Source organism: Coturnix japonica, chromosome 15 (assembly GCF_054131305.1).
Source record: "Coturnix japonica strain WE chromosome 15, WE-NBRP24, whole genome shotgun sequence".
NCBI classification, from domain to species: domain Eukaryota; kingdom Metazoa; phylum Chordata; class Aves; order Galliformes; family Phasianidae; genus Coturnix; species Coturnix japonica.
In genome coordinates, this window is record NC_140677.1 from 17,387,881 (window position 1) to 17,406,495 (window position 18,615).

The following is an 18,615-nucleotide window of genomic DNA, read 5'->3' on the forward strand; positions in this document are numbered from 1 at the left end:
AGATGTTTGCATCTGACTTCAGGATAGACTCTGTCTCCATCCTGTGAGTCTTTCAGCATTCTCAGCTGAATTAGTAACTCTAGTGTGAAGAAGAGAATGCAAGGCCTATATGAAAAGGCAAACATCTTTCTGAAGCAAAGGTAGGATGAGAGCAAGGAAAGAATGACTAAAAGAAAACAGCCAATTGCTAACAAAGCAGGACAAATCGCCATTGCCCAGATGTAATTTATGGCTAAGATGAGAATGGGCCAAGTTGACTTACGGTCACAATTTTGTGTTGTTCTTCATTGCATCTGTGAGGCAAAATGGGAATTATTGAAGGAGGGATGAAGATGCCGTCCACTGTATGAATAATACCATTTGATGCCACAATGTTTCTCATGTTTAGGGGGATCTGTGAGTCATCCATCAGAATTCTTCCCTATTTGGCAACACAAATAACTTATCTACACAAGACCAATGCAGGAAAGATAATATGCAACATCAAATGCAACTGCACACAAGTTGGACAAGAAGGAAAAATAATTCAGTGGCCCCATTTAAGTCTATTTTTAAAGCATAGGAGTAAATGGAGATTGGCTGAAAACTCACTATTTAGAACCTTATCCAGACTTTTTTCTGAGAACAGGAGGTTTTGCTGAGTGAGTTTTGGTCCATACTTACATCCGAGCTGATGTTGATAGATAGTATCTGGTTAGCCATAGTAACGATGTGTGGCATCACTATCAGTTTCTCCACAGTTACCTGAAAAAATGCCGCGGAGGGAATAAGCAGAGCCATTTTAGTACAGCATACTGAGTTCTTTCACAATTTTCTCCACTTGCAAATACTTCTAAAGGGGATTCAGACTTCACAGTTTCCATATAATGAAATATCTCAAACACACACAATTGCTGTGCACACATTCCCTGTGTCCAGCACATCTGAAATCAAGTTCCTATTAATAGTGTCTCCTGTTGATATAGGTGGTACAGGGCATTTTCCAGTACATAATGAATGAACAAGTAAAACTTAGCCAGAAGCATAGTAGATACTTCATTCTGTTCTAATAAAAAAGCTTATTTCTAAAGGCAGAGGAAACATAAACTGCAGCTACTGCACAGAGAAACTTGAATGTAAGGATTTGACAGAAATTCTAAGAACTGCCATAATCACAACTTTTGTGTCCAACAAGTGATTAAAATAAGTAGTTCAGCTCGTTGCCAAGTTGTTGTCATCAACCGCAAGAAAAACAGCGCTTTGCTGCCTGCCTTACCGCTGCTGAAGCGTAGATATGGTGCTTCACCAGTTCCTGGAGCTTATTTATGCCCTATGGAAAGAAGAGAGCATAATAACTGGGCAGCCCTTCAGTGCTCAGGAGTGAGCATTGTCATGTTAACAAACGACTGACAATGCCAATGTACTACAGCAGCAACTTCACTTGGAAAATAAATTCCTTCTTGTTCCCCTACACAAAGGGGGGAAGAAAACCCCAAACCTCAATTAATTAAACAATCTGGCTAAATCTCATTGCAGGTTCCACCAGCATTCAGTTGTCTACCAAAGCCTTGCAGAAAGAGAGACGTGGGTTAACCAGCTCCAGGAAAGACAACTTGCAGCAGTGACCAGACCCCTTGCACAAGCTATGCCAGCACAGCCCACTGCAATACATCTAGTTCAAGATGTGTTAGAGGATTATGAGCCCTCACCTCTGTGAACAGATAGATGAGCCTTCCATCTCTTAACTTATCCACACCATCATTGCTGGGTACAAACACAGTAAAGGGGCCTGGCCCGTCCAGTATTGCTGGCAGGCCACAGTTCTGCAAAAACAATAAAAGATTTAATCAATGGACACAGCATGAGTTAGCAAGGGAGATCCATCAGAAAGGGAGAGGAAACTCTAAGCAACCCATCAGGTGTAGAGACTGAAAGGCCAGTAGGGACAAGTGGCAAGGTTTGTCATCTAGCAGATGTAAATGCCATAGAAACAGGCTGGGGCTGACACAAAACATGTTTACCTCCAGGATAGTTTCAAATCGGCTGAATATCTCCATGGAAGCAAGGATCTCCCCAATGGTTTTCTGCAAGAAGATACAAAGAGAAAGAAAAACATTCTTATTACAATGTATTTGCTCTTTCAAAGGCATGGCAATCACTATACCTGAGGTATGCAGAAAATGATAATGCCCTCCCAACAGGAAATATTAATGCATTTATTTGCTATGAAAGGAGAGACCTTACTCATGAAATAAGAACTGCTTATCCAGGCACTGTGAAAGCATCACTGCAAGGACTGGATCTGCCTTGTGCAGTGTTGTTAGCTACTTTTAAAGGTGTGTTTATCTGGAGCTGAAAGCAAATTAACAGCCTTTTTCTTTTAAAAATGCCTTTCAGATTTAAGGATCTCAACCATGGAAATGGATATTTTTTAAGTATTTATTCTACCAAACCATAAACCAGAAGTAGAAATGTCTGCATACCTGGGGGTTTCCAATGTTGCCAGTGTTACTTTTTTTCCTTAGGGTGTCAACAATATGTATGATACCATTGGCTGCTGGGAGATCCGGCTGCAGAATATTGTACAGTTCCCCTGGCGCATCTTGGTACCGAAATGACTTGGTGTACGCCTGGGTAACATCACAAGGTTATTTTCATGTATACATTCATGGGATCACAACAGATCTACATAACCATTGGGTTAGCGAGGTGAAGACACAACTGGGTTTACTCTGTAAAAAGTAAATGTAAGGGATGCCCTCAGTGCAGAACAAACATCTCCCCCCTACATGAGTGTGGGCAGTATGTTCATCCTGGAGCATTCTGAAACCTTATCAGGGAAAGGAGACCTAATCAGAGACAGTCATCTCCAGATTTAGGTTTGTGTGAGCTTGAACGATCGTTCCCAGCTGTGGAACATGGCAGGGTGCCTCGACCAGCAACCTGCTGCACTGAGCTGCCAAGCACCAGGAGAAAGACAAGCTGCCTCCTGGGCACCCAAGCACAGCACTGGGAGGCAGTCCTGAAACTACAGCTCTGTCTGAAGCTTTTATCAGCTCCTAATGCAACAGGGTGTTCCATAACAAAGCCCAGTCAGGCTCTCCAAATTATAAGGTACGCATTTGTCCTTCCATACTGTACACAATCATGCACTGAAGGTGGGTGTACAGAGGCACACGAGAGGTGCACCTTTGAAGTGAGCCCCAAGGTACTGGTGCTGCAGCCGCAGCCTGGGTACAGGCATGCACAGCTTCTCTGTGCTCTTCCTGAACTGCTCCTCCCTGCCCTGCACTTCAGCTCACATCTCTGGGAAGTCTGGCTGAAACAAAGGCTTCCCGGATCAAAAGATTCCTGAGTAAACAAACAGGAAAGAAATGTGTAAGGCCCATTGATAAGTCCTGTTCAGATGCCCCAGCTCCAAACAGCGCTTTGTACTGTTGGTGCAGGCAGGGTGCATGCAGTACAACCCAGAACTCAAGGCCAAGGTTGGATCCTCAGAGAGGAAATGTCCGGCTCTCCCTTGGCCAGCTGTGAGTGAGCATACTGGAAACGTGCAGGACGGAGAGAGAACAGTGGGTGCTGGAAAACATGAGTCAGCTGAAAAGGAACCAACAGGGTAACGGGAAGAGGAGAGACTCAGCATGTAGCTGTGTTTGGGAACATGAGCTCCAAGGAGAAGCATTTAGCCCAAAGGGTGACTTTGCTGCAGAATATGGCAGCAAAACCTTATTATTCCCTGTGAGGAGTGGAAATGAAACACTGTTATGCTCACAGATGTGCTGAACAGAGAAAAGCTTTTCTTGCTAAGAAAGCACAGTGATGAAACAATGTGCCCAAACTCCGGTCAGTGCTACATGAAAACAGCAGTCCTGGGCTTCAGTTCAGGAGTTCTTTACCTGGTTGCTGAATGTCAGCCGATGTCCTGACAAGGTCCACATAGTCTTGGCTTTAACCATGTCTTCTATCAAATGCAGGCCGGGAACAATGTGCATCCTGCACAAATCCGCAGCAGTAGTACCCTGTGGGAGTAGAGAGCACACAGAGAAATGATATGCTCTTCCAAAAACACCATTTAATTAAAGAACTCTAACTTTGCTATAACCAAAAAAAAAAAAAAAAAAAAGCTTTGCATATAATGCTGAGCTTCTCTCTTCATTTTGCTTCACTGGAGAAGCGCTGTGGTTTTAAAAGTACTGCCAGGGATGTGACATCCTCTGTGAGACTGCAGTTAACAAGGCAACAAGTGGTCCTCACAAGGGAGTGCTCCTCTTAACCATTTGTCATCAATTTTTACAGGCTGCAGAACTCAGGCAGAAAGAAATCTTAAGGTGCCAAACCTTTGCTAAAAGCAAGCAAACTTACGTTTAATTCCATTTTATCATTAATTGGAAGCAGGGAAGGTACGAAGACAGTGAAAGGCCCGTATTTGGTCAGCAACACCGAACAACCAAAAGCTGTAAAGAGTGATAACACAGCAAAGTTACTTGGAAGTGACCCACAATTGTCCATCTTCATTCTGTTGTCAGTGGCTCATCAACAAAGTCCCTATCAACAAAGGTCATTTGGTATCAGGTCCCTCTGTGCTGGAGTTGGGAGCCCAGAGCTCATAGTGCAGCTGCCCATATTGCAGATTGGTGTGGAAAATACACTCAGAAATGAGTGTTGGCAGCACTCGTATATAACAGGGATTGCCAAGTGCAGGCAGTGCGGGTGGAGGCCGGGTGGTGGTTTGAGGGATCAGGCTTGGCTCACACCCCACAGCAAGGTTTCCTCCTTCTGTGGATGTGGTGCCCTTTTCACCAGGGCTGTCAAATAACCGACACATCCACCGCATTCCTTGCAGCTGCCTCCTCAGTTCAGTGCTGGTAATGTGAGTTCTGAGATGTGATGCGTTTAATTTTGCAGGCTGTGGGCACGCACTGTCACAGCTGTATTACGATGAGAGGCTTTCAGCCTCTTGCTGACACGCTTTGCCCCCTTGGCTTAATTCCCCAAACAAACTCAAAAGGCACTTACCAAACATCTTCCTGGCGACATTTAATTTCCTACTGAACGTTCCACGAGAGTTATGCTTGTTTATCTCACTCATGAGGTCTTTGTAGCAGCTTCTCCCATCTCCAATCTCCCCTTCTTTACACACGCAGCTGGAGTCAAGAAGGAAAGGTAACTAAACATTACGAAGTTCTCACACCAATTCTGACAAACGTGAGTAGGAGAACAGCAGCATCTGCATCTGGAAGAGTAATTGCTGCTTAAAGGTGAACCTCAGAGCTTAGTAATTGCTGCCTCATCTAAGGGATGTGAAATCAGATGCATGCCTCTGGAGCCCCTAACCAAAGATGAAGATTCTTTCTCAGATACAATCAACATAAGAGCAGCCTGCTTTAGTGTCTGGGGTACAGACAGCCACTGTGTATTTATTAATGCCTTTCTAACTTGTTATTAAGCCAGTGTCAGTCACTACAGCATCTGTAAATGTGCAGTAACTCACAAACCCCACAAATGTAAGTGAAAATCTTGTGAACAGCTCTTACACGACCCCTGAGCGTCAGTGGGAAATGCTGGCCCCATCAAACCGCGTAGCTTCAGGTTGCTTTAGCTTCAGGGTGCTCTGGAATTCAGGAAGGCTTTAAATGCTCTAATGACTTCTGCAGAACAGTTTATCTACATGTGAAAACCTCCGTCCTGATTCACGCACCAGAAGGTCATTGCTCAGAGACTACTTGAGATCGCTGCCCAGTAATTGACATTTTTTCCTGCTTGGGCTTTTTCGAGCACCAGCTCTGCTCTCTGGTTTGTGGACACGAGGCCGTGTGCTGCAGGGCAGGTCTGACACCACTCTGGCCGCTGAGGGCTGAGTTCCAGCTGAAGTCAGGGGCTGTGCAGGACACACAGTTCTGCTCTTTGGGAGCCCCTGTCAGAGTGGAAAGCCACAGCGTTTCAGCGCTGCCCGGAGCACACAGCGAGCAGGCTGATGTTCACACAATCATAGAATCGCTCAGGTTGGAAAAGACCTTAAAGACCATCGAGTCCAACCACAGCCTGACCATCCTGCCCTAACTAAAAGCCCCCCGCTCAATCATGGCCCACATCCAAATGGTTTTTAAACACATCCAGGGATGGTGGCTCAACCACATCCCTGGGGAGCCCATTCCAGGCAGGTTAAGTGCATGAGCAGCACTGAAGAACCACCAAGGAGATGGCAATGTTCTTCCCATCTTCAGCCTCTCAGAGAAGCTCCAGCTTTTCTTGGTAACTCCGTATCCCCAGAGAAGCTTTCTCTGGTGCCTGGCAGGCCAAGAAACAGTCCTACGTCTGGCAGCATTTCTCATCTGCAGGGCTAAACATTTCTAAACATTGTGCTTGGGAGTAATAAATGAGATCTGGTGTTTCTTCCCTCTCTTCTGTCATTCTGCAGCTCCACTTCTTGCTTCTCATTTCAATCTCTGTTCCTTCAAAATCTGCACTGGATTTCCATTCTAGCTGCAGAATGAGCTTTAAAAGCAATCCTGGAACTGGCGTACCTGGGATTTCCATGGGAATTGATTTCACACTTGGAGGAGAAATCACAAAAATACGTCTGGCAGTCATTGGCAAATGAGGAACATTCCAGTGAAGGAGGCCGTGCCATCATGCCAGGCTTGCAAACACAAGATGCCTAACGGAAGACAAAGAACTGATTACAGAGATTACAGATCATGGTATTTCACCCTGCAGACCCTGCCACCAAAAAAGTGGTCTGACTGCAACATGGAAGGGGAGGAGGGCAGATCTGAGCTCACACAGTGGTGAGATCATTGGGAGGGCTCCCACACGTCCACCCTCAGCAGGTTGCTGACACACTGTTATCACTCTTACCTCTCCTGGGCCTTTGTAAATACAATTCGTTGTGTTTTCTGGGCAGCCTCCATTGTTGTCAACACAGAGGTTTATGGGCTGGCAAACCCTCCCATCTCCTTGATATCCTTCTTTGCACGTACATTCATACTTTCTCGGTCCAAGAAACTTGCACACAGCAAAGGGGGAGCATGGAGAAGAGGTGCAGGGATCCTGAGCTGGAAAGAGACGAGAGGTGTGAGAGCATCTACATTCCTGTTTTCAATATAGAACACATACTTCACTCCACACAACTAAACAAATACAAGTGACAGAAGGAAGATGCCTGGATTTACTCCCGAATTTCATTGTGTCTGATGATATCTGAAAGCAGAGTTTGGTCAGCAAGAACTGCAAAAAGCAGGTGAAAAGAGAGCTATTGCTCTTACAGGATTCCTAAAAACCAGGCTATTACACTTCTGCAGTAGTCACTGTATTCATGGCGATCACATATGCCGGAGAAGGAGGCAGAGGACCTATTATGTCTCTCACCTACACACACGCTGCCACTTTTCCTGTAGCCCAGCTTGCAGTTACACATCGCAGTCCCGTCCTTGACCACACATTCACTGTTGGCCTCACACCTCACACCTCTGCAGAGGGGGATCTCTGGAATCACACAGCAAAGAGTTTCCCTTGGAGCAGGCAGGGCATTGCTGGGAGACACAACTTACCTTACAAAATGCATGGAAATGAAAGCAAACGTTGCTTCCACAGGCCCAAGCTGGCATGAAAACCAGGGGCTATAAGCAGTGACAGACTTGCAGCTCGGGCAGTGGGGTCCCACAGGGCTTGGAGGGAAGGGGTGAGATACCAAGTTTCCAGAGAAACCCCCTCTCCTCCTGGGACAGGGGCATCCAGGCCCATCTCACAGTTCCCTCTAACAGCCCCTCTTCAGCTCACGGTGCATTTACCTTGGTCACATCTGGGGCCGGTGTAGCCTCCATAGCAAGTGCAGCTTCTGCTCTCAGTGACCTCGCTGTTGCATTCCCCGTGCACACAGTCACACACTGAAAGTCCAAGCAAACCTGGCCTTCAGCTTCAAGGCAGCATGAAGGGCTCCAGGCTCACACTGCCTACCTGCCCTGGACATTGGCGCCCTGATACCCCACCACTTATCCACAGCAAGTATAGCTCATTTCAGAAGTGATGCCATGCCAGTGTGGAAGGAGGCAGTATTAAGAAGATCTGCTATATGTGAGATCCAAGCACTGGGGACACTGTGAGTGCAAGCATTGGGATCACACCCATGTCATCTGTGTGGATACAAGGGAAACAGGAGATGGAAGGCTGCCCTGATCATAGAGTGATTCAAAATGATGTATGTGAGTAGCAGTATTGTCTGTATTTATTTGTATGGGCAGCAATATGAATGGAGAGAATATTGGAGCAGTGACAGGAATTTGAGAACAGCTGGGAAAGGAGCCCGGGTTGCTCCATGGCACATGGGATGTGGGGAAACTGGGATAGTCCTGGTAATGGGAGAGAGGCTTTGCAATAGGAAGAATGGACTAATCTGAATGAAATGCTGAGAATCATTTATGTAACAGGACAGCATGAAGGGCAGAAAGACAAAACGCCAGGACACCTGTTATCCAACACTGCCAGCCGGCATCCCCTCCTCCCTGCCTGCACCCCCCCTCACTCAGCTTCCCCTTTACTTGCTCTCAGGTGTTTCTGTGCAGGTTTCAGTCTTCCTTACCTGACTGGCAGTCCGGGCCAAAACGGTTTCCATCTCGACAGTCCTGGCAGGCAAAACCACTGTACTGCTCCTAGAAGGGGCCCATAATGTGTCAGATGTGATTTTTCTACACCACTGCATTGCTGCAAACGTTGCTGTAGCTCAAATTATCTCTGTAATTCCGCTGTCCTCTGGCAGCCAAAGCCCTGCAGTGCTGGAGTGGGTGCCACCAGCCCCACACAGAGGGGTAAACCCACAGCCAGAGGGTGAGCAAAATGCCAGCAGAACTCAGATGGGCTCCAAGGAAACAATCTCCAGGTCATAGACAAGAACACATCAGCGGGTGTGTGATATCCCTCTGGAAAAGGAATTCACTGATGCTCACGGGACATTACGCATTGATTTCATAGGGCCTGAGGACCTTAACTATGTATTAGAATTGACACAGAAATCCAAAATCAGCTTTTCTCAAAGTGGGGCTTGAGAGGTAGGATTTCTGCTTGTTCTTTCACAGTGCCATTAATTAAGGGTGCTGTAAAAGGGGGAAGTTTCAAGTCTGTCCAGCCAGTAATTTTAGAAACACTGCTTTGTATCATTCACGTGTACAGCAGTTGTTCATGCTTCTGTTGTATGAAGACTAGAACTGTAATGGGAAAAAATGGAAAAAAACCCACAACCAGCCCTTTCTTTTTAGTCTTTCTTGATTATCTGGAGAGGGGGAGGACCTGCCCACCAAGGTGCAATGCAGCCTTGGGAAGCGTTATCTCCCTGCTCTGGTTACTGTATGGCTCATCAAGAGGATTTCAGGGCTTCTGGCAGCCACAGGCAGACACTGATTATTTCAACAGATCAGAGGGTTAAATTCATGCAGTTCTTTCTTAATTTCTTCCTAGAGATCCTTTCCAATGCCATAACCTCTAACAGCACCCTAGTGCTGCTGCAGACCTCGCTGGTCCTCCACAGACACTGATGCTGGAATAAAGAATCTGCAACCAGCCCTCCAAGCAGAAGTCTGGCCTTCATCACAGGCTGCAGCACAGACAGCCCCCGCTCCCTCAAATGGGACAAACCCCTCAGAACAGCCCATTCACTGACCCGGCAGATGCAGGTTCCATTTCTCTGTATGCCATCCAAGCACACCCCATGACCACTGCAGGGATTTTCAGAGCCTCCTGGACATTCTAGCAGGCAAGAGGACAGATAAAGTTAGATTGAAAAGCCTAAACTGCATCCCAGGTTTTATCCCTTCTGCCTCGGCGTTCCAGCTGTGCCAAAGCACAATGGCTTCTTAACCAGCAAAGTCCTATAAGGGCTATTTGCACCTTGGGTTGGACTAATGCGCATATGGCACAAGAACTCCAGACCAGAGGGACACCAGAGAGAAGCATCTTCCTCTTCCTTTGGAAACTTTCTTAAAGAGGAACAAAAACATCCCTTTCCAAAGCAATCTTTTTAAAGAAGAGACAAAAGGAAGTTCCAACAAGAGGGGTTATGTTACGTGCTAAATGGAAGCGGATGCAATCCATGTGAAGCAAAGAAATTGCTTCAGCATTATCTTTTAAACCTCCGAGACAGATAATGGAGACCACGTGAGTGCTTAGAAAGCAGCAGCGGGAATCATGAGGACTAACCAACTCGAGGCATATTTAACGCCTCCTGTTGAAACTCTTTTTGACTTACTGAGCAGCTGGAAGTATTGCCAACAGACAAAGAACTTACCGTAACACTCTGTACCCCAAAATCCTGGGCAGCACCTTTTCTCCTCAATTTCCTTCTTACAGATGTGATAACACCCCGCCTGGGAGAGGGTATTTTCTCCTAACTTGATGGTATACCTTAAAAAGAACAATCCAAGGTTCCTGATTACCACACAAACACCCCACACACTTATGGAGGGTTTCTAAGCAAGCACATTGCTGTGCACTAACTCTGAACGGAAGAGAACTTTTCCCTGCCCCAGTACATGCACACGGAACTTCCCCTCCGGTTACACCTTCCCTGGGGCTGCCTGTTGACCTGGACTCCAAAGACTGGCTGTAAGATTCTGCCAGGGGTGGGTGTGAGACAGGACCGGGGAATTCTGAGGGTACCCAGACAGAAACTGCAGATGCTGAATGGTTCGATGGCACAGAGACAGAGCAAGGCTCTCCAGGGTGACTTTTGACTCTACAGCTAAAATGAGCCCCCCCCTCCCCTGCCAAAACCAATAACACTCAGTAAAGCTGCCTGCACTCGGGCTATTCTCACACTTTGTTTTATTGTTGGCACAACATCCTTCCCCAAAAGGAACTTGGAATTGGCTTTGGATTCTGTCTGACTCCTGTATTAGTCTGTAGCTACTGCACAAATACTACAGTTATTTTTAAAGTGTTTCTACAGAATAGTGAATCACAGAGAACAGTGGACAATGGAGCTATATATTGCATTACATTCACTACTGAATAGATGTGCAAACAATAATCTATAGTGTCTCATTGTCTAAAAACTTATGGATAAGTTCAGTTTTCCTTCACCCTTTTCCTACTAGAGTCAAACTATAGAAACACACAACAGAATAAGAGCAAGGAAGGCAAGAACAAGACCTTAGACCATGAAGAAGTCCCTGGGATTTGCAAGGAGAAAAAAGCAACAATAGGGGCCATAAATCGATTTTGTGCATCTGAAATCAAAACTGCTTGGATCGTTAGAGCTCAAAAACCATACACATCACTGTTACCCCTTGCATAGCAGGGGTCATAAAACAAAACCTTCTTACCTGCAGCCCCTCACTCCAAGTCCTTGGGTGGCCCTCACCCAGCCTTTGGGACAGGACATCCTTGGCACCACAGCACAAGATGTACATGCTGTGCTTGAGGTAAATGTCATCTTGACGTTGCATTTCATTGATTTTAACTTAAAAAAAAGGAAAAAAAAAAAGAGAGAACAAAAATGGAATAAGTTTGAAACTGGGCAGTTTTCATTTTTCCAACTATTATTATCTTTGTCATCACTGCATCCTTCTTTCTGCAACCACCAATGGGGAGGGCAGTGAGCAGAGGGATGGTCTGTGATGCTTTGAGCCTGTGGGAAGGACCTCACAAAGGCAAGAGGATCAGGGAGGAGACTTGGATAATAAATATGGCTGGTGATAAATTCAGCACAAGTACCTCCACCTGAGCTGAACAACCTCTCCTTAGGGGCTCAGGCATCCTCTCAGGGCTTTTCCATACCCTTGTACCCACCAGCTCTGCCTCTCCAAAAGAAATGCAGCCAGAGCAGATGAGAAAGATGCAGCCTCAGAGAGAGCAGGCACCATTGCATGCCAGCTTGTCACCGAAGCTCACAGATGACTCTCCTTGTATCCCTAAACAACTTGAGCCAAGTGACTGCACAAGAGACCTCTTTGCTCATTCTAAAAAGAGGAAAAGTTCCCCGCTGATGATGGCAGGGAAAAGCTGGGAGGCAGGAGTTGTGTGTGTCCCAAAAGGTCACCAGCTGGAAAAAAACCCACAGCTCTCCTCAGTTGTACCTCTATGGACACCGCACTTCTAGAAATAAAAGCATTAGATCAGATTCTGGAGGAGATCACTACCCGGGGTGCTCTTATGAAGCCAGTCCTGAACAACACCGTCAGTGCAGCAGCTCTCCTGTTGCCCAGAACACCCTGCTTTGGATTCCCACCAGCAACCTCAGCCCAGCTCTGCTTCCTTTGAACCCGAGTAAGCCCAAGTGCATATGTTTGCCTCAGGACAAAGGAGGAAGTCCACAGCTTCCCATTCCCACCTTATCAGCAGCCCAGGAAGGCCCTCCCAGCTGACAGCCAGCAGACCCTGTCAGGAAAACCTCCTGAGAGATAACCCTGCGGTCCCAGCTCCGCAGGGACACATCCACAGAACAGTTCCCTGACTCACACAAATTCCCTCTGCCTGGAGCTGCTGACCTTTCCCTGCCTTCCTGGAGTTACCTGCAGCCATCCATGCAAAGATGCTCCCCACAAACCAACCAGCTCTTGTGCCTGTGATGGTCCCTCACAGGGATATTCATTTCTAGTTGTGCATCTGGGGCACCTTAATATCCACCTCCTCCAGAAGGACTCCCTTCCCTGCATTATAAATAGCTTGAAAACAGTCTGAGATCCTCCAGATACTCCTCCCCGTGCCCTGTGACCCAAAGCTTCACCAACTCTACGTGTGTTTTTTGCCACATCTTGTCCAGTTTTTCTTCTGTCCACCATTGTGCACCCCATTTCTAAACAGAGAAGGATGCTGTGAGAGGAGCACCTCCTCCCTGATGGCACCTGTAAGTGTTTGCAATTCATTTTCAGAACAAAACAAAGACAAGGCAGTAGCCGTGGAATCTCCCGATCCCAAATTCCTGGGACACTCGGTGAAGCTTAGGCAGCTTTCCAGTCAGACCTTCCCCTTTTTGGAAGGAAATGTGCTCATGTCAGCAGTGACCAGCAGGAGGAAAGAGGAAGAAAAGAGCAGCGTGGAAAATGGAAAAAAAAAAAGTCTCTTCTTATTTGAGTGACAGAAGTGATGAAGTTGTCATTTTCTGGAGTGATTTGTTTGGAAAGCAGAAGAGAGAATCGAGGAACATGAAAGCAATGGTTTGGATGCTCAGGCTTTGAAGAGGACGAGAGGCAGAACACAGCTGGAGCCACAGTGCTGCTGGGGCACAGCCTTGTAGAAAAGAGCCGTGCTGCTCCTCTGGCCTTATCTGTGACCACTCCACATAAGGCTGGAATCGCTGGGGATGAAGCAGCAGGAGGAGAGTCTGCCTGTGCATCACAGCACGGCTGCCCATAGCACAGAGGATCCGTGAGGTCCCTGGTGGCTGTGCCAGGGGAAGGGGGTGAGGTGAGAGCAGGCTCTGCTCCCCTCAGATGCTGTGAGCCTGAACTGCACCTTGGTTTGGGTGCAAAGCAAACAGGACGGCTGGTGTTCTCAAACAGCTCCGAAAATAAAGGAGGCTTTTAGAGCTGCAGCCAAAAGAAATTCAGGGCCAGGGAACCTCTGCTCACACTGCGAACATCCTGCCAGGGCAGGGTGGTTCTTTCTCGCTTCACCCACTCACATGCATGAGCAGCCACGGCTCCCTCTGCTTTGCTGAGACACTTCTGAGCTTCTGGGTGCTGCAGTGCTTCCCACACTCCTCTCTTCTACATTTCCAGGTGCTTGTGTTTATTGTGTTCAGTTTCAAGAGAATAAGCTGGGGGCTGTTTTAAGGGCCAGCTTTATTCCCTCCATTTTCTTGCTTTATCACATCCTCCCAAACCATAACTCAAACCCTTCTGCAAGACAAAACTCCAGGGAAGAAAGAAAAACATATTTGGACTTCAGTGTTGGGCTCCAACAATCCTGGGAGCCAGTTCTGGAAACAGCCATTATCTAATGAATCACCAAGTTTCCAGTGCTTTTGCCCTTTACAAAACAAAGCTGCAGACATTTGAGTCACTACTGCCATACAAGAAGTTCTCAGGAACACTGCAGCCAAGCAGACCAGCAACTGCTGGACATAACAACACTTCGTGTTTGCCCAAGAAAGATGCTTCTCAGGATGAGGATGAGCAGCGCAGCTCAGACATTTAAGACAAAGAGCCCTTCTCTCCCTCCTCTGCTCCTTCTGTTCTTCCTCCAGTATCACCTGCACTGACCTCCCTGCAGAGAAACTCTGCATGTTCTCACACCTGCTGCACCTTCTGCACCAAATCCCAAATCGAGCTAACAGATCCACGCCATCAATCAGAGCCCTGAGACACATCTAACATCACTGGAAACCAGCTGCCACAAAACCTCTCTTCTCTCTCTCTCTTCAAACCATATTTGTGCTCAAGTCCCCATAAATATCCTGCAAGTCCAAAAGGTTCCCAAGGTTCTTACCTTATTTAAATGCTTATTAGCTGTGTACGCCCCTCAAATTAGCCTTGTATAGCCTATGAAAATGCCATATAAATAAACAGAAGCTTCTACCTAAATTTCTGACACTGAAGAATCTTTCCAGCTCTCTGGCCTTTCTCAGGTTGGGGCTTCCAGACTCAGAATCATTTTAGCACATCTGCCCACTCCCCTCAGAACTCTGTGCCATTCAACACAAGGGAATCCTCCCACAGCTCAGATGCCCAAGGAAGAGGATTTCCAAATGCCTCACACGGCTTCGGACTTTGTAGGCCAGTTCATTCCTTCAGCAGCAGAAAAGACAAGGGTTGGAGCAGCAGGTGGCACAAATACAACACCAGAGTGAATTCTAGCCAACAGAAAGGGGGATCAGCTGCAGAACCAAGACGGTAGACACACAAAGGCATCCTACACTCTTCTAAGTGCTAAACACAAGAGTGGAGGTAGAAGAATTGAAGGAAATCTTCCCATTGAAAGTACGTGGTATTCCTCCCTGGGGAAGTGTGAGGAAATGTACCTGGAACTAATGGATTCTCCCTGCGGCGCATCAAGAGTTCATGAGATTTTTGGAAGCGATTTAGAAAACCCTCCAGGGACGTGCAGGGACCTGAGCTGAGAGACACCCGAGGTACAGAAAATAGCAGCAGAAGATCCCCAATGATTTTCTATCACTAACATTGCGTTCAGTGCTGACCATAAACACAAACCGAACCTGATCACAAATTCAAGCAACTGGCTTCAGCCTCAAATTTGGCTCTGCCCTTTAGGCGACCCACACCCACCCCAGAGCAAAGAATGTATTTCATGGGCTGAAAGGTCCATTCTGCATATGCTGCTCTGCACCCAGCAAAAGGCACGTGAAAAACAGAGGTTGGAGCGGACCATTCTGTAGCACACAAATGTACATAAATGAAGGGCTGTTTGAGGAGCACTTAGACTACAGCTGGCACACTTACCCGGGCGGTCTCGCAGTCGGCCGTGGGAGTGAAGCACGCTGCTAAGAAGAAAAGCAGCAGCCCAGGAGGACGCATTTTCATTCTCCTACAGGCAGGACCCTTCCCACACAGCTGTGCTGGTAGAGGCTGCAGTCTCTGTAAGATAAGACCTGCTAGGAATCAGACCCAAGGCAAAGCACAGGTCAGCAGTGAGCAGCGCGAGACCATCCTTGCACGGTGCTCCTTGGCTGCGCAGCCTTTGAACGTGGATCGAGTCCTTCTGCCGCCACCCCTCAATCAGAGCAGCCTTTTACTTTCTGTTCTCTTTCTAAACGCACAAGCAGAGCTCCTCACTAAAAGCTTTACTCAAAACAGGAACGACGACGGATTTCCTCTTACATATCAGTTCAAAACAGAAGGAAGGAAATCCTTAGTTTTCAACTAATTGGAATGAAAAGAGGTTAACTGTGTGCTTCGCTGAAGGCAAATCCAAAGGGCAGATTTGGATCCCCCAAATTCACATGAGGGTGCAGCAATTTCACTTTACCAGCGAGATCAGCTCACCCAGAACCTGCCCAGCAGTGCAGCCAGTGACTGCCTGCCCCAGTGTGGGTGTGAATGAAGCGATGCAGGTGTGAGATGCACTTCAGAGCAGTAATGGAAGCACATCCCACCAACCAGCAAAACACTTTGTGCAGCGGGCGCTGCTCATTTAAAGTATTTCAGTTACTCATCGAGACCAACACTGCATTTTGTAGGTGCTCTGCCAACAGTGGCAGAATATACGATCCCCCAGAGTCTCTGCTGACACCTCGATGCACCCAAGGATGAAAATTCCTAAAGGTGGTTAAAAAAATACACACTACCCGAGGAGCTGCCTGACATGGAATTCCTCCTATTGAATATCACAAACAACTGCAGACTGAAAACTGACTTTATGCGGCCTTTGTTTCCCACTGTACGGAGCAGCCTAAGGATTGCTTCTCCTGTAGCAAATCCCCCTGAGCAATGAGGAATCCTTTGGTTTTGAGCCATGAATAGTACAGGAAAGTGCAGAATGAAACCAGGATGGGAAGCGACTCCTGCATTTAGATTGAGAACATTCATATTTTCTCATCCCCTGTGCAGACACAGACATGCATGCTAAGATAGAATGGATGTAAGAGGTGCTGTACTTACTAGTGCTGTTACTTGGCCTTTATGCCTTCCCCCATCCTACAGAGCAGCCAACACGATGAGAAGAAAGCAGGTTCTATAGCCTGAGCTAGCAGGGAGCCGATGAGGCAGATGTACCAGCCCACAACCCAGCCTGATGGCTCAGCCCACTTGTCCCACGAGGGGACAGCCCAGCACAACGCTGCTCCGGGCAAGGCCAGGTGCCCAGAAACTGTTCTGTACCCCATGGAGCAGCGAAATGAGGAGACAATGCAATGCATGCCTGTTCTGCTGGGATATCAGCATCGCAATGGGGCAGTTTGTAGAATCCCCAAAGTTGGAAAAGACCTGTAGGATCAGCCAGTCCAGCCACCAGCTGAGATACCCTTGTAGATGGGGAGCACCAGGATGGAAGCTGTGCAGTGCTCTGTGGATTTACAGGCACGGCTCCATGCTGGTCATGGGCTCTGAGCAATGAGGCTGCTCCTCCACCCCATGGTACCTGTCAGGCACGTGCAGCTCAAGCAGCCTGCAGGGAACTCACTGCTCGGTGGTGGTGCTTGGAGAGCTGCCCGTGACACAGGGGACCATTGCAAGTAATGGGCAACCACAGACACACGGGCTTTCATGGTGAAGACAGCTTACCTTGAAGCACACGTAGAGGCACACCCTTCCTTTTTACCAAAAGCCTGATGTCTAACTGTGCGTTTCCAAAGAAAAACGCTTTTCAGCAGTAAAAAGACACACAGAGACTGTTCCTAAGGCTTTCCAGTGCTGCCTGCCATCGCTGTATCTGGTGAAAAGGAAGGGAAAACTTTTTGGAATCCCCATTTGAATCAAACAGGATACGCAGTAATGAAAAGGCTCCCAGTCAGCCTCACCTGGCCATCATTCACATTAACTTTACAGCAGAAGGGCATGGAGCTAAAGATCCGAGTCTCATCTGTCACCAGACGCGGCTCTTCTGACCTAGTGGCAAAGGCAGCACGATTCAGTCACCGGGCATGAACTGCTGCGATCACAGCTGCTGGGGCTGCAGCACCAAGAGCTGTGCCAGCACTGCATCATCTGCAGCATCCTGGGAACTGTGTCAGGTGCAGCACCACCCCACTCCGAAAGAGCAGGTGGCCACAAGCCATTACCAGTCATAACATCACAGCGACACAATGAATGAACGCTGGGTGCGCAGCGGCGCGATGCTTCTAAACCTGTTCAGGGAAGGATCCAGAACTGCTTTAAGAACTTCACCAGCAATTAAAGGAACTTGTGAAACGGGACACACATAAGGAGTTTCTGTTCCCAAGCACCTCGTCTCCAGGCCGGGCATTTCTTCCAGCAGCCCCTTAACAGTCACAACTGAGCAGCCATTACGGTGAAAACTTCTCCATCTGCTCACAGGGGGAAGAAGGAATCAAAAATCCCGGGTTTGGGTAAAGAAAAGGATTCACACACAAACCCCACCAACCCGGCAGGGCCGTGATTTAAAACGCTGCATCACCAGCCCCTCTCCATGCAGTGCTCAGCCTGGAGAGCTTGGGCAATTTCCTGCCATTGAAACCTTCTGTTTGAGCAATCTTTCCTGAAACGGGAGCCCAGAGGAACACTCTGCCACCCAGCTGTCAGACCGCAGCCACTCCTCCGTGAGGGAAAGATAGGAAGGGTCTCTCGTGTGAGTCAGCAGCGCATGGAGACTGTGGGCCCTATGAGGCACTGAACAGCTCAAGCTACAAGTGCTTTGTGTAGGAACAGGGCTGGCTGTGCTGAGCTCAATCACACCCCACAGCACACAGCATTGCTGTTTTATTTTCTCTGTTGGCAAGTTGGAAGGAACAGGAATTGTGAAGATGCTGCTGACCCACCTGTCACCACTGACTCCGGGTTCCTCCCTGTGTGCTCCTGCCACGACAGCCTGGGCACAAAGAGCTCATGAGTCCAGAGCTTAAATCTCTGACATAGGCAGGTGTTGTCTGAACCTCGGCACCTTTCTGATGTGAGGAGTTTCATATCCCTTCGTCTACACCCATTTTTATCTCACAGGGTTAGCAAACGTCCCTTCTTTATCAGGTAAGCAGCAGGAAACAGAAGCTGGAATCCGCCTGCCTGCTCTAAAGCA

At 47.7% G+C, this 18,615-nt stretch overlaps 1 protein-coding gene across 6 annotated transcripts in view; it reads right to left on the reverse strand.

Moving 5' to 3' along the window:
• Positions 1–16,661, reverse strand: part of STAB1 (stabilin 1) — a 40,479-nt gene extending 23,818 nt beyond the window's left edge. For 4 of the 6 annotated variants that reach the window (XR_014934890.1, XR_014934891.1, XM_032447301.2 and 1 more), the window contains exons 1-18: positions 15,369–15,719; positions 11,292–11,428; positions 10,256–10,371; positions 9,632–9,717; positions 8,558–8,627; positions 7,770–7,865; positions 7,348–7,464; positions 6,838–7,034; positions 6,504–6,637; positions 4,996–5,123; positions 4,342–4,433; positions 3,876–3,998; positions 2,463–2,609; positions 2,001–2,063; positions 1,689–1,802; positions 1,256–1,309; positions 664–744; positions 263–421 (exon numbers count right to left, since the gene is read on the reverse strand). Coding sequence is in view for 4 of the 6 variants with exons in the window: in XM_032447301.2 (XP_032303192.2) it covers positions 263–421; positions 664–744; positions 1,256–1,309; positions 1,689–1,802; positions 2,001–2,063; positions 2,463–2,609; positions 3,876–3,998; positions 4,342–4,433; positions 4,996–5,123; positions 6,504–6,637; positions 6,838–7,034; positions 7,348–7,464; positions 7,770–7,865; positions 8,558–8,627; positions 9,632–9,717; positions 10,256–10,371; positions 11,292–11,428; positions 15,369–15,449 (1,995 nt within the window). In the remaining 2 variants the exon portion in view is untranslated. Of the gene's footprint in view, positions 1–262; positions 422–663; positions 745–1,255; positions 1,310–1,688; positions 1,803–2,000; positions 2,064–2,462; positions 2,610–3,875; positions 3,999–4,341; positions 4,434–4,995; positions 5,124–6,503; positions 6,638–6,837; positions 7,035–7,347; positions 7,465–7,769; positions 7,866–8,557; positions 8,628–9,631; positions 9,718–10,255; positions 10,372–11,291; positions 11,429–15,368; positions 15,720–16,526 lie in introns of those variants that run through there. The other 2 variants (XM_032447300.2, XM_085517190.1) reach the window with 2 other exon arrangements.
• Between the last annotated feature and the right edge of the window lie 1,954 nt (positions 16,662–18,615).